The sequence below is a fragment of the Linepithema humile genome, chromosome 1, assembly GCF_040581485.1.
Source record: "Linepithema humile isolate Giens D197 chromosome 1, Lhum_UNIL_v1.0, whole genome shotgun sequence".
NCBI lineage: Eukaryota > Metazoa > Arthropoda > Insecta > Hymenoptera > Formicidae > Linepithema > Linepithema humile.
This window is the reverse complement of record NC_090128.1, coordinates 42,830,918-42,847,493: the sequence shown is the minus strand read 5'-3', so window position 1 is coordinate 42,847,493 and position 16,576 is coordinate 42,830,918. Positions and strand designations below refer to the sequence as shown.

At 38.0% G+C, this 16,576-nt stretch overlaps 1 protein-coding gene across 2 annotated transcripts in view; it reads right to left on the bottom strand.

Annotated features, from left to right (window-relative positions):
- LOC105675049 (uncharacterized) overlaps positions 1-16,576 on the bottom strand; it is a 236,865-nt gene that overhangs the window by 87,884 nt on the left and 132,405 nt on the right. For both annotated transcript variants that reach the window (XM_067361107.1, XM_067361106.1), the window contains one exon: positions 4,610-4,815. In XM_067361107.1, the coding sequence (XP_067217208.1) occupies positions 4,610-4,815 (206 nt within the window). The remainder of the gene's footprint in view (positions 1-4,609; positions 4,816-16,576) is intronic.

Sequence of the window (16,576 nt, the reverse complement as noted above, 5' to 3'; positions counted from 1 at the left end):
GCAAAACTCACGTTCTCCCAGCGGAGAAAAGTTTAAAAAATGACGGAGAAAAAAAAAGAGAGAAGAGGAAAAAAAAAACGCGAGAAAAGAGTATTATCCAGCTCGCGAATCGCTCGAAAGTTTCGAGGGTGATCTCGCTCGAAACTATCCTCAAACTATCGTCAAACTATCGTTGCTACTGACCTTGTTTTTGGCCTGCGCCGAGTGTACGACGTGCCGAAAATCTTGCGGAACTTCTCCCCTTCGCGATGTGCACAAAGGAATCTCCATTTTAATAGTTCTGTTTGCCTTAGCCGCTGTTATACCAGAATGCTCATACTTTGTTCCGATTTGCCCCATTAAATGGAGATGTTGAGTTGACAATTATCAGAGTCGTAACTCAACTTTTAAAAATAATTATCAGATAGCTGTACATTCCATTTAATTGACTCGGTTATTTCGAAAGTGGCGTAAATTAAATGTTTGAAGCACTGTAAATTTTAATGAGATGTAAAACCTTATTTGATATGTACATCAATTTTTTAAATATTTTTTTTTAAATTTATACTATAAAAATAAATTGTGAGTGTATGTTTTTTTTATGATTCAATCGACTAACTAAAAATAATTTACGAGATAGCGAGTTGGCAAGATTTCTGGAGCTGAACTTATGAAGTTTTTACCAATTCGATTTTAAATTAAACTCAATTTGGTTGTATTTTAGTTTAAAAACCGTTCGTAGAATTTTAGGGTATTCGATTTATTTATTCGCGAAAACTGATCTTGTATGTATGTGTGTTATACCTCGAAAATAGTACCCTACGTGATGTTTCGACTTATGGAAGGGAGAGGATGCTGAATCGAGGAACGTCATTTGTAGAATATTGGAGTACAATCTGGTGGATTGCATTCTTCGAAACATTCGATCCTCAATGGAGAAGGGACTGGAAATACCGAAGCGAGAGAGAATCGAAGACCAGTGGAAATCCCAGAAAAAGATAACATACCGTAATATGAAATAGCTTCTGAATTTGCTCGTGTTTTTACTGACATCGCGTTCGACATCAAGAATTATTTTGTTAAAATTTACAAATAATATTACACTGTTATGTTATATTAATACAGCACTTATTATGGATCAGTGAGATAATTGAGAAATTTCCCTCAATTATCATTATTTTATTAAATAATTATTAAAAGATAATTTTTTTTTTAATTTTTCACATAAACAATTTACTTACGTAATTTGTTAAAGCTTTAACAATAAAGCTTTAAAAATATATCTTCGAAACGTTACTAATTGCGATGTAGATAACTTTTACACTAAAAGATTAAGCAAAAATTAATTCCATTATTTTTTAAACATACTTTATACTGTATGTATCTACCGTTTGAACTGTCGTAAAAAATTCCTCTTCTAAACCTTTATAAATATAATATTCTGAAAACGCGCGCGGCGAAGAAAGATGTACAAATGTAATACATCAAACATGATTCATTACGTAGCGCACGCGTGTCACTTTACTAAAACGGATAAATAAATCAAAAATATACTTTACCGGAATAAAATATAATTCTGCATTTATATAGGAGACATCTACGCTATCCGTCGTGTCGATACGCTATTCAACGTCTTTTCACGCTCTCCCTTGCTCTAGCGCGATCTCGTTTCCTACGGAGAATGCCGACAGGCGAATCCATCAGTATATCGAGGATTCTAGAGAAAATGACGTATCCTCAGATTCAGCTCCTGTCTCGTTGATATCGGCAGAAGGATGCGGTGAATGCGTTGCGCTCGGAATCGATTCTGTCAAGGATGTTAACGACAGGTGAAAGGATCGTGCGCTTAACGTTATAGAAGCTACCGTAATTATATACCGGTGATTGAATTTTACTTTACACGTGCATTTCTACAGATTAATCCAGCTCTCGAGGCGTCTCTAAAATATGGATCGCCTTTTAGTCTCTTCGCGAGATATAAATTAAACCAATGAACGTTATCGAAAAGCTTATAAATATATAAAGAACCTTCTTTAGGAACTGCGTTTTTCAGAATTATTACTAAAATGCACGTCCTACGTACTCCACGCTCTTTCTTTCCGAAATATCACCAAAGAGATGTAAAAAAAGGGGAAAAAAGGAAAACAAAAACCAAATGTCAGATGGATATTTCAGACTAGGGAGTAATATCTCATTGAACACTCCGGTGATAGCAACGCTCGTTTGAGGTGTCTAGATAAATTCAAAAACGGAAGGAAACAGGAAACAGTTTTCATTATCTCCGACGCTTGATTTTCGTTATCACGTTCGAAGCAGAAAACAATCTCACCATATCTGACACTTGAAATTTTTTGCTTATTATAGTCAAAACAGCAGGAAATCTCTGAACCTTAAAGATTGCACGGGTTCCGTCCCAAGTAATTGAGATCGCTATCTCAGACCTAAAAGCGAACCACCGAACGGCATCTGTACAGCGGAGTAAAGTGACTTTCATAGTCGCGTTTTCCAGAAAACAAACCGTTCGATTCACAGGGTCAGTTCTTTAAATTCTCACCTGTGTGTCACACCAATTACGATCCTTAAGTAAGGACGTAACAGCAGATATAATTATATCTTTAGACGTTGCAATTAAATATACTATTTTTGTCTTGATTTTATTGTAAAATATCTGCAAAACTCTTAGGAATCATAAAGATTTTTATATATACAACGAATTATTAAAGTTTTATCAAACAACGCAAAATTTAGATAAAAATGACAAGTTATTTTATAATCAGATAGATGGAACGCAAGTGAAAATGGTCACCTTATGAACAAGCAAAGTAAGACGTGAAATTGATATTAAAATAAAAATAAAGAAAAGCGCTCGTATATTTTATTTATTTTTACGCGCCTTTCGATTTAATGTCGCAAATTTATCATATAATCTTTTTTTTATTTTTATCCGTTCGCTACTGTGATCCGTGCAACCTGACCACATCTAATGCGATACTATCAACGTGATATATATGAAAGACCATTCAGCGACCTGCAGTCTCACCTCCCTTTAATGAACTCCGGATAAAGATACCTCGTCGCGCGGCTGACAGCTTACTACAGGAAAATGATGAATTCGCGCCCCATTTATATCAACGCGAATCCTATTTAATATGGTTCAATGCATACACATACGCATGCACGCACACAAATAATGGTTTAGCATAATTATAATATAAGATAATATAAGAAATCTGTTGCGCGGATAATTTATAATAAAAGTAGCTAACGACATTTTGCAAATTAAAAACGGAAGAAAGAAAAATATTATATGGAATAAACGAAATCACCGAAAGAATATATTTTAGAGACATAATATTTGATGATTTGTATCGATTTTTCAGATTTCATATTCTGCATATACCGAGCTAGTTTTTCAGCTCTAATTATACAAATCTCAAGTCACAAGATGACGTTGATTCTTTTTCCGCGTGTCAATGCAATCTTTTTTATCGATCCGATACCAATCCGACTGGATTACGCGGTGTCATCAATGTAGCACGTGCGAAAGACTATTCACCGTATCTCTCGCTTTTCTTTTATTCGGAGGCGATAGCTCGCGGCGGCTGACAGCTTGCACGAAGCTGCGAAGAAGATGATGTAGCATCACAGCGGTGGTGGCGGCGGCGGCGGCGGCAATGGCGAGATGAACTCGCGCCTCGTTTGTACCAACGCAAGAACGCGGTCTGCAGGCACTACCCCAAACGTTTTGCCGGCCAGCCAGCAGCACGAGGAAGATGAATTACATCGGTACGCGATGGTGCCGTCTGCTCATGGTCGCGCCGCCGATCAAAATCGCGGAAACCTGTGTACGAATCCTCACACGTCGCCGCTGCTCCGCTGCTGGTCCTACTTCGTTCATCTTATCGAGGACTCGCGTGCTCTCGAGCTTTTCGTGTCTCGCCGCTGGAAGCGTAGAGAAGGAAGGGGGCGGAGATGGCGAACGGGGAAGATTGATTGCATCGAATCTTACGTACAGTCGGCGAAAGAACCCGACGGTGCTGAGTTTCCGAATGGCGTTTTAAGGAATTTCGCTTGCATCGCGAAACGACGAACGAGAATTTCACCGACCTCAAAACGCATGAATAGGGATGGACGCTTCGCCAGATTCACGAGAAGAATCACTTGTTCTGCTTTCGATAGTACCAAACAAATTCTGCAGAGTGCTCCGATAATCGGAAAGAACCGAGCCACGATAATCTTCTTCGGCTGCTATTAATGCCTTCAATGTACCGTACATTCTAATTCTCTTAATTTATTATTATTATATTGTATATTGTTTTGTTATGCATTATTAAAAAAAGAAATATCTTTTAATACAAATAAGATTGTGATGGCACTGAGACAATTGTGATTGCATTGTTATTTGAATTATGATCGCTACTGGCGCAAAGATTTATACGCCGAGAGAAAGGCAGTGGACATCTATTTTTTGAAAATTGTTTGAAAATTGCTACAAAATCTTAGCTTACGCTGTAGAAATGTAAAAAAAAAAATAGTTTACATAACTACACAGATGCAGATTAGATCAAGTGTTGATTACCGCGATTGAACAATTTTAAGAATTTCTACCAAACAAACATAAGGAACATACCTCGACGTTGACTCCGGGCCTGGAAAATGTCTGCATCTTCTGTTTACCGTCTGGCAGATATTGGAAAAACTCATGATCGTCCTTGTACCATTTAACTGAATAAAGCTTGCTTCTATGCATTATTTTCCATTTGCACTTCAACTCGATCGTGGAACCAACCTCGGCTTCCTTCGGCATATCAAAATCCACTTTGATATCCTTGGTCACTGTAACAAGAATACAAGTCTATTTACAAATTCTGCAAAGCAAATGACACATGATAGATGGAAAAAATGATTTAAACAGAGGAAAGTCTAAAGAAAATTAATTTAATTTAATATTACGACAAAAATGCATATTTCAAGCAAATTACAAATCTTATACGTGTCAAAATTATATGAAGCAAGAATATAAAGTGCTATTTTCAAATTCACTTTGCTGCACATACACAGATAGTAAAACCTGCATAAAGTTATTGCGAATAATGTTTCCCAGTCGGATTAAAATTCAGAAATTTTATTTCTAGATTTCTTTTATTAGCTTCGGCCAGGTTCTTCTTGATTCGTGATTTCACTCATTAAACGACATTATATTTTTTAATTTACTGATTACTGAAATTCGGAATGATTATACATGTTTCGAAAAATAATACGGCTTTCATAAAATGTACTCTCAAGCTCGGTTTCATCTCTGACCACAAATGGGGTTCTTAATCTCACGTGGCAGTAGTTTGCGCCATTTCGGAGTCCTATTTCGTTAATCCGCGAGCGCACATGGACACGAAGGACGACGTTTATAGTCCGCAGTCGCCTTGCAATTACCATCCGCGTCTGTCAGCTGAGTGCGAGCCTGGACGGTAAAAGGGTGGCGTGTGCTAAGCGCGAAAATAAATACGCGGTTACCGGAGGGGTCAGGTGGGGTCGAGGTGAACGCCACCGAGAGTTTCGTGCGAATGCACGGGCGATCCCGAAGTTCCCTCCGAAACTCGAAACGAATTCACTTTGCTGTACATACACAGATAGTAGAACTTGCATAAAGTTATTGCGATATTGTAGAATGATGTTTCCCAGCCGGATTAAAGTTCTTAACTTTAATAGAAAGGCAAGGAAAGTATGATATTTTTAACACGAGTTATATTTTAGTCATTATAAGTAATAAATAATTAAATATAATAATATAATATGAAAAGAAAAAAGGCAAATTATGACAGTACATGAAACGTGAATAAGAAAATATTTATCTTATATGACTTATATTCTCTCTGCAATTATCATTTTACCTTGCAGTGCAAGAATTTATTTTTAAATCGCATTATATTTTATCAATAAAACTAATCTTACACATTTTTTATTTGATGATATCATAAGAATTACGAGACATTGCACGAGTCCGCTAGTAGTTGTCGAAATCACAACATCGTTAACATAAGTTGGATTATAGACAATACAGTGATTTCCTTCAGCCACGCGAAATTGTCATCCGTGCATGCAGTGAGAAAATTTATTCCGAACTGGTTATAATGATTGCCTGTTAATTCAGCCGTAACTATAGATCATAATGCAGCAGGTATCAGGTTAATTTTGAGGAAGCGAGTGACTGCAGATACGTGGTGGTTGCGCGTGTGAATGCGGGGCGGGGATCACAAGCGTGTTGGGTTTAAGTGCGAAGGCCGTTGTCGTTAAAGGTCCATCGAGCGGAATATAGAGAGACCTCGCTTGCTTCTCGCAATGCCTAGCCAGCGTCCGCAATTTACAGTCCCGCGTGTTAAGATTTAATGACGCGCGAATTTCGGCTTGCAAGTTAAGACCTCAAAGAGCAAGCCGACTCTCGTAAAGCTCTCGCGGTCCATATTGCGTCCATGAGTTATGATCCCGGCGCGGTAGATTCGTCGGAATGAAGAATAAATCTTAATTTTCATATCCCAGGTGAGGAGGCCGCGCAAACTTTTTACAATAACATTGCAAATTGATATGATAATATTCTTTTTAATTATTAATCTTTCTTTCACACTAAATTAGAGAGTAATGATATGTCTTGTAAGAATCGAGCCTTTGTTAGAAAAATCCATCTCCAATTGATAGCTAATACATGTGCACAGATTTATTAAACATTACGTGTTCTAGAAAATTGACCTAACCGTCGATGTCAATCGCAGCTGCTTCCGATACCGCAGTTTGAGTTTCGCAACGCGTTTTCGAAACGCGTTATCTCGTCATCTTCCTCTTCCTCTCTTTCTCTCTCTCTCTTTCTCTCTCTCTCTCTCTCTCTCTCTCTCTCTCTCTCTCTCTCTCTCTCTCTCTCTCTCTCTCTCTCTCTCTCTCTCTCTCTCTCTCTCTCTCTCTCTCTCTCTCTCTCTCTCTCTCTCTCTCTCTCTCTCTCTCTCTCTCTCTCTCTCTCTCTCTCTCTCTCTCTCTCTCTCTCTCTCTCTCTCTCTCTCTCTCTTCTTCTTCTTCTGTATCTCTCGTCGGCGCGTCGTCAATTTCCGTCGTTACAACGACTGAGTCGTTACGTTGCCAATGGAGTTTGACATCTCATAGTTGAGACTGCATCACGGACGTTTCCGTGCCATTTATCAACAGCACCTGGCGCATTGAAAACTGTTTCGCTACGACGGAAGAAGCGAGAAGGAAGGCGTCGGAAGTGTGCCACCATCGATTTTAGTCACGATAGATTTTAATCAAGAAGAACCGTTTATAATCACGCATAACGTATATGTAGTCATTTACTTATACTACTAGAAAGTAAAGATCGCGATATAACCTGATGTACAATGGTACTCGTTAATTTCGTGATTAATTTTCTTTTATCTTTCTTTAAGTAATTTAATTTCTAAACATATTGGAATTAATATTTCATTTTCATTTGCAGATATTCAACTGTAAATATTTTGAATTCTTAATAAAAATATATAGAAAAAAAGACCTTGTACATGTTAAAAATCCACTTAAACATATAGTTTACATGAAATTGATCGAGAGATAACGCGGTTATTATGATCCGCAACCGCGCAAATAAACTCGCCAAAAGAAGCTGCGACACAAAAGCTTCCTTAAAATGCGTTCAAAGTAATAGCAGTCCGTTATCCCGCGTTCTCGTCACACAGTTTCTATAAATCCCATTCATTCCCTCTACTATTCGTAACTTCCAAGACAAAGACAGCGCATTACGCAAAGGAATTTGTCCGATTGTCTCGATCAAAGTCGCTCTCGCGAGTTGCCTCATATTGCCGTCGGGTTCCCTCTCTGCATTCTGGACCGACGACGAGAATATTTCTTGCTCATCGCGGAAGTTAAAGCTAAGTCTTTCAAACCGTCCGAGTCTTTCAAGTATTTCCTTTAGAGCGTCTGATCTCCGGCAGATTTCATTCAAGTCATGCAAGACTCCTCTCGCGAATTGAAATCGAATGCCTGGGCTACCTTCTCGTCTTTGCGACGACCCTCGTCCGTTCTCCATTCGCATGAAATTTATCTCTAAACAAGGTAGAGAGAACATGGTATTTTACCGCGTCTAGATTTACGATTTCTCATCCGCGAAGCAGAAACGTTACGCCAAATCAAAAACGTTTGCCGATGCGAAGTTTTCTTCTTCACGCTCCGCAAACCAAAATAATATTTCTGACAAGAGAATTCTGCGTATCTCTTATCTCGTTTTATCGTTCTTTCTGCGTCGAGCATTATTGCTCTCGCTTTTGACGTAGCTACGTACATGCATATGAAATATCTTTCATTACAAATCTTCATATTCATTTTATTAAACGTTCAAGTGCGCCATTATATCTTATTTAACGTTAAAAGCTTCGGAGCTTAATTAAGTTTTATGATATTTTACAAAAAATAACTTCACTTAAGTCAAAGTAAACAAAATTATTTAACTGCATCGATAGAATGCTTACTTTAAACTGCAATTTAATTTCTTGTAATTAGGAGTAAATGCTGTCTTGACTGTCAGTAAATAAAATAAGTATTGACGTTGAGTTACTCTAGCAATATATCATTGGCAATATCTGAAAATTTTTTGATTCAAGAATGTATTACGGAAATAGTTACACGGCGTATAAGAAGTCGCGCGAGCAACGAATAACAAGTTCACTCACTTCTCTTTGCTTATAATCGTCCTTCATTAAGCGCGGGAAAACGGTACAGGAACTGAAATTTACGCGGCCTTGATTGCGAACGCTCGTTTTTCCGATTGCCAGTCATTGCTCGTAACCAATTTCTGCCTGGCAAACGCGCGTGAAAGCTCGCAGCATCGTGATTCGAAGAAACGACTTCCAGTTAGCTCGCTGCTAGTTGAAACCTCATTACTGCCCGGGACTTGCGCAAGCTCTTTCTTTCCGAAGAGGGTCGGCACGCACGATTGTGGAATAAATAAAAGCGTTTCGACGCTATCGTGCTTTGGCAAGGACACACAACAACTACTTCGCGAGCTTATTTTCTTTTGTCTCCGGATTATGTAAACCCGACACCCGCTAAGTCGACGTTAACAAAGCTTGACGGAGGCTCTTGCAATTTTATCAAAGAGGCAGCTGCTCTTTGAAGTAGATGTAAACGCGAATGTCCTTTTTAGGATAGCATGCGGAAAGGATTTCCTGAAAAATGTGTCTCTTGTCGCTCTTATCGCAGATTTCGTTTGATTCTATTCGGCTGCTTTCGGAGGAAATTTGTTGATTGACCCAGAAATGCGACGTTATTCCGAGTTACTTCAATAAAGAACGTACTTTGTCGACGCATTCTTCAGGTCGGTTGATTTCCAAGAATATTTAAGAATTCACAAAAGTCACTTACACACACAAATTATAGATCTCGCAAAATTTCATGCAAGGCGTTATCACACTGTTAGCGTTACTTCCCATATATTATGCCTATATGTATATAAAAAGAAGTAAAGCGCCTTTACAAGGGTGCGACTTTATTTCTCTCCCTTTGATCGAGCCCAAAGTAATATCGTCGCCACGTGAAGGAAACGGTAGGTAAAGTTGGCCGTTTCCTCGTAACCGACCAATAAAATATGCAATCCTCTCTTTCACGCCGTAACGTAAAGAATGAAGCTTGTATATTTCATTTCTCCATTCCGGAGAAGCTTCGCCATCCTTTATTTGATCCGTTAACGATAAAAACTTTTTTTGGCGCTAACACAAAGTATATGACGTATATCGTTGTACGCCGTAGCATAAGCGAGCGTGGAACGCGGTAGCATAAGCGGATGCAAAACAGAGCCCTTAGTTGCCCTCGAGGGTTACATTATCTCAAAGTGCGTTAGTTATTATCCACCATCGCGCGAACTTGGATCATAAATGAAGCGCTTAACTCAAACACGCTGTTGTAGCAGCAGCAGCAGCGTATCTTTTTAATTCTTCTCACCCGCTTCCTTTTGAAGCATCTTCGTTGCGGCTACCGCCTCATTTTTCTCTGATAAAACCGGTATAATGAAGTTACAGCATTTTTCCCGATTAACATGGAAACGGGCAGCGTGCAGCATATCCTTCCCTTTCCGCAGATATAATCATAAAATTTTTATAAATAATACATAACATATAAAATATAAATGTAAGACAACTTTTTTCAGATAAAATTAAGGGGAATTAAATTGTTGCGATAAAAAGAATTTTCTCTTTATAATTTATCGCGCATTTGATATTCTTGTCTGTTAATTCTTTCTTTGTCGCGTCTACGATTTGCTATTAAAACTGAGATAACACATAATGCGTGTACATTTCTATATCTTCTCGTAGCTCATAAAAATTTTCCAACGGCAAATACGTGGTATCATTTGCAGCGAGAACTGAAATCAACGGCGCGTAACGACCGAGAAGTGTTGAAGTGCCATTAAAGTACACCTTAATAAGAAACGGGCTGGGCGAAAGCGTAATTAGTAAATCGGATTTACGTAATCTTGTTTGTACCGCGATCGGAAAGAAACAAGGCTCCAGAGGCTCCGTAACGAGATTGCCGCGGAAAAATGCCGGTTCGCGCATTTCGCGCTCTTCCATGCATTTCCCTCTTTCTCTGTGCGTTATAACTTCCCTATTCCCAGACTCGCATTTCCGCCAATTTATCCTCACGGCGAAACAAGTAAAAAAAAAAGGAAAAAAAAAAACGAAAATTGTCGGGGTTCTTTCTCGCACCTCTCTAGCGCCTTTGATATTTTACTTTTCTTTCCGGTCCGAAAGAGAGAGAAACATTTTTTAACGCGAGCAGCTCTCCCCGGAAGCTTAATAATTGCGCGACGACGCTGAACTTACGACGCGGACCGCCGCTGGTTTGCATTATGGTTTCCATCCTTCGCCATCCGACGACTGGCGACGGTGGGTTTAACCTGTTGTTATTACCGCAGAAAACCGGAAGAGCTTAAAGCGGATTAACCACCTTTTTTTTTATTTCCCGTCTGCTCCGGTTAGATTGGCGGTTGGTAACAACGTCTTTAGCCACGCGAATCGGGTTTGCAGAAACCGAAGATGAGAGAACTATACTGTTACAGCTCTCACTAGTCCGTTATCAATTTTTCATCAAATTTGTAGGATGTTTAGTATAGAAACTTTATACTCGTAATTTTATTCGTGATTTTTTAGTTTAACAACCTAAATTGGTGTTGTTGTTACAGTAAAGACTTTATTCGCTCCACACGTTTTTAGATTTATATTTCATTATTTTAATAAATCGCTTTATTATCCAGAAACTTGTAATGAAAATTATGTAATCGGCATACTTAATTAAAATTGCAAGACGTATTCTTTAGCAAACTATTTTTATCCAAAGTACGGTTCTCGCAGAGCGTTAAGACATATTTACGTCACAAACTTTCATTGATGTTACAAGTCTATGAAGGTTCGACGTAACCTTTATTGGCCATCGAGTCGGACTGTTTCCACGGACATAAAAGAAGAACTTGTTTCGCCTCCGAGCGAAATTGCGCTTTTGATCTCGCGCTTTCGAGCATGCACCGACGAATTTCTTCAGGATAACTTTCGCGCCTTCGACCGCTAGAACATACTACTTAAAGTTCATGATTTAATTTCGATAATGCGAAAGTTGACTCTCCCGCTCGATAGCTTGCGATGAAAGTTTCTTATATCTTCCAACACCAAAAGCGAAGCGGTAATTTACTTGAGTAAATTTTTAATATCCATATAGTCCATATAGTCGATGTTAATATGTGAATGAATTACGTGAATATCGAGTATCGCTCGATCTGTCAAAGAAAACATTATCAATAACTTTCCATCATGCCTCAACACGAGAGAGAGAGAGAGAGAGAGAAAAACAAAATGTTTCACATTTAAATTGATGTATAAATCCGACCTTCCGTAAAAATTTAAATAAAATATTATAAAAAAATAGTATTCATAAATGTTTCTGTTCAGAGATTTTTGCATCATTGCATAAAGTATTTAACTTTTTGACTTAATCAATTTTTAATCTCATTATATTAATATGTATATTGCAATTCTTGTTATAAGTACTAAAAAAGTAAAGGAAAATATAATCTCGAATTATATTTGCGTAATTTTATAAAAATTCCGCATTATTCCTGTAATAATATTTACAAAAGATTAATTTTTTGTCATTGGTGCAGTTCTCATAACAGATCTCTACTATAATTCGCTTTATGTATTCTGCATAAAAGCGTGCGACGTGTTTCTTTAAAACAAATATTATCGAAGATTAAAGTTTAATTTATAAAAAGTTTTTAATCAATCTACGTGCAACACTTTTATTTCATACAACAGCCATAATCAGCGTATGTTACAACGAATAGCGATCCATGAAGTTTTAAGCCTGCCGTATTTACTCTGTCAACGCGGTTGAAACGCGGTCGACGTGGTCGCATAATTAAAATCTATGCGCGCGGCACAGTGCGAGGTGTTGGCCGGTCCCCCGCGTTACATCAACGCGGAAACAGGCCGCTTATTTTCACCTACATGGATCACCGGCAACACCGAAAACATAACGCATGCATACAGGATGCTCGACAAACAACGTATAATATTTTGATAACTTTTTGCAACTCAAAAATCTCAACTCAAACTTCAAACCTTAAGAACCTAATTTTAGGGCATAAATTTATAAAAATAAAATTTATAAAATATAAATTTAATAAATATATTTAATAAATATTTTATTCAGAATTTTATTTCCAAAGTAATAAAGTAGAATAAATTAAAAAGTTGCAGAAAATATTACGATCTTTAATTTAATTTTCGCTAAGCAGAAGGTACATTAAATTCGCTGATGAATACAATCTACGCTTTTTGATACGCCCTATAGAAACACATAGAGCCAAAGACCCGTGAAGGGGTGAGCTTCTAAGATAGATTGCTAAAAGTTTCAGCGGTCGTCGCGTTGCAGTTCCTCCACCCACTCTTTTTCTCTCCTTTCTCTTTCTTTCTCTTTTCTTTTATTCTATCTGTCTCCCTCCCCACTTCGTTGTGTGTCCCGTTGTATACAAGCGCTTCCATTCTCGATCCCATTTGCCGGTGATCGAAGTTTTTGATAAACCCATCCCGCGTCGCTTCCTCAGAGTCTTATTGTCGTCATCGTCATTGTCGTCGTTGCTCTTTACGTTCGATGCTGCTTGCAATCACATTTGCGATACTTCAATATGCGAATGACGGCAATTCTGACATTTTTCACGTTTTCTATAGTAGCGAAGAGTAGAATGAATGTACAAGGAAATCTAGCAAAGTAATCTTATAAGCTAATGTAATTAAATTTCTATATTCGCACAATGGACAGAATCTATATGTTGACATCACACGAGATACGAATATCATTCCACAATTGTGTGTAACAATAAAATTCAGATTTAATTACCTGAAAAATGGGCAGTAATATTATTAGCGCGGCAAAAAAAGTCTTAAATAATTTAATAACATTTCTTACTGATAGAATTATATTTATTTTACGCTCTTTGCCCAAGCTATACGATTTTTACGACGGAAATTTTACTCCGCTTAATTGAAACGACCGACGCAGCTGACTTTTCGCATGAAACGAATAAAATTTATAACAAATAAAATTTCATACGTCAACTGTGTGACAAAACAAAAAAATATTTTCTCGCTGTTCGGAGTGGGCGCGAGGGATTCAAAGAGCCGTGCGCGTGCTTATGATTCGTTCCGAAAGCCACAGACTCGTTCCTGTCGTGTTTAACGAGCAAACGTAGCCGCCGGATAACGAAGTTAAACCGGAATTGAATTATACGCCGGGATGAGATTAACGCGCTCCCGTGACATTTTCGCTCGGGCCGAGACACGCGCGACTGACTTGTTTCGACCATACTACTCGGCATCCGTTTGGCCCGTCATTGACCGCGCGCTGCCTTTCATTTCATTGGTAGCACCATCGCGAAAACCGTCTCTTGACAACCGTAATTTATATCGCTCGCTCGTAATACACCTTACATTAACAACCGTTACACGCGGTCGGTTGCGATGCCAAGCAGAATTCACAGATCACGTAGACGCGCGTGTTTGCGATCTTTCAGTAATTAATATGGAAATACGTCATAGATACCAGAGCGTGATAAGAACCTTACACGCTCCGGTAAAAAGTAGAAATATACATATATTGCATGTGCAAATTTAATTTTTGCAGGTTTAATTGCAGATTTATTTTAATTGCAAGTTTTTTTAAATCTTTATATAAATGTTATAAAATAATTTGTATAAATGTAATATAAATGTAATACAAAATAAACGCTTCACAGTTTTCGTTCACGATAAGTATCGTAAAAATGATTACGGAGCATGAAGAATGATTCATCTTATGTAAATCCGCAAAGAATTGTTAAGTAATATCGCGCGACAGCGCGATGGACACTATGTGTTTAATCTCACAACATGAGTTATAATTTTTATAGTATCCTTACACTTCGCGTAACTTTATTACAGTTTCTGTAACAAGTAATTGGATCTATGCTCCATTATTTATACATCAAACAAAGTTTCACACCGCTTTATTGTCTCGCGTTTCCGCACCGCGCCGGCAGCATCATTAATTCTTCTCGCTAGCCAATTTGTCTGAGAAGTTAACGAAGCAAAACTCTGATCGATAAGTCCCACCAACTTTTCGCTCAGCATAATCTTGATCAGAGGTAGTCAAAGTCGGTGTCGAGTCCGCCCCCATCGTTTGACCAATAATACATTGACCAGCAGCGGAAATAGTAATATATTACATAGTAAATTATAAAAGCTCATTTTCATTTTTCCTCATTTTAAAGAGCCTTAGCACGTGCAGTTCTAATTTAGTGCGATATGAAATTATATGAAGGCCTGTCTGACAATTGCCATTTGTCATTCGTAATAAAGTGCCCGTACACGCGAAAGAATTTTTCGAGAGATGACAGATTGTCGAGCACTTTACGGTCCTTCGGATTCCAAGTAGACGGGCTTTTTCCGGAAGATTCTGATTCATGAATTGCCGAGCAAAAAGAACAACGTCGTCCGCGCCGTTCGCGCGAATAAATAAACGGAACGTTCGTGCGCAACGTTGGAATCGCAGACAGCCATTAAACCGCACAGCTCGGCCATACGTTAAAGGGCAAGCCATCGCGTCACGAATGCCACGCGGTCCAGAACAACTGTAATTTATCGCACGGTAATAATCTGTTGGACATTAACGTCCCGCATTAGGCCGCGTGCACACGGGTGAGTGGTAAACAATGAGTTGTAAAGCAAAGTGGATATGTAAGCTTATTAATTAAACAAAATTTCAATGCAATTAATTCAATGAGAATACGAGTGTACGAGTTGACAATGAGTTTGCTCACATTATTATTTCAGCTTAAATTCATTTCTTTACACTTCTATAAACGTGTGTAAATGCAATTATTACGCAAGTTACTTTTACACAGTGACGTTGAAAATTAAATATGCCATTATAGTCCACACATATTCTTTCTCATCAAAAAAATCTAATATCCTATAATTCTTTATTATATATGTATTTATTAATAGATAACGTATTAAATGTATATGTAATAGAATGCATGTAATATAAATGTCTTGCGACATTGCAAGCATTTTCTCAAAATGTTTCTCAAAAATTCCATTTATTACATGCAATAAACAAAGAAGAATTAATTAGCAAATTAATCCGCTGATATACATATAATAGATTCAGTTTTAATATAGATTGATTTCTGTTGCCAAATTTTTCTTTTTTAGATGCATCGTAACGCGCTCAGCTATCCTGTGCAGCGCGTTAATCACGAATCCACGCGTGTTTGGCGCGCACCGACTATCTGTTACACGCTCGACGTCAGCCGACATTGTTCCGAGTTAATAAAGCGAGTGCGTCGAGTCGCGCGGATTTTCAATGCTGTCGTTTCCGCAGTCGCGGTAGCTAATGTCGATTTATCGCACTGTATCTGCACCTTGCAGTGAAAATAACCATTGGTATTTTGTTACTTGAAAACGTGAGCAAGGCAATATAGAGGCGAAAAATTCGTCAGTTCGTCTTCAGATTGCAGAATATTGGTTTTTTTTTCTTCACATTATGGGTACAATTTTTCTTACGAACATATTAGTCTTATTAATCATTTGTCATATATCTTTGGCTAGATATTTCAAAAGCTGCTCACAAAATATTGTCAAATGTATTAATAAAAGCCTTAAACTATTGAAAAATGCTAATTACAACTTGGCGCGACAGAGTTAATAGGGCAACAAATAGAAATGAAGCGAGTTACGCGAATAAACGGTATCGTAATCCATTTAATTGCATCAGCTTACATTCCGTCGTTTACCATTGCCGTTTTGGTCGCTTTGAGCTTTGAACAAAGTTAGAACTTAATATATCCGTAACTCGTCAACTAATTGATAGCGTAAAATGGCATGGACACAACTCGGACTCTTGGATGTGGCGAAACTCCAGTCAGCGTATAATGCAATTTCCTTGCTACGATGTATCTTTCGTTCAAGATAAAATACATTTAACATATCCTGAGAAATGTTTCGCGTTTGACGCACCATTTTCGTTCATTTCCGTA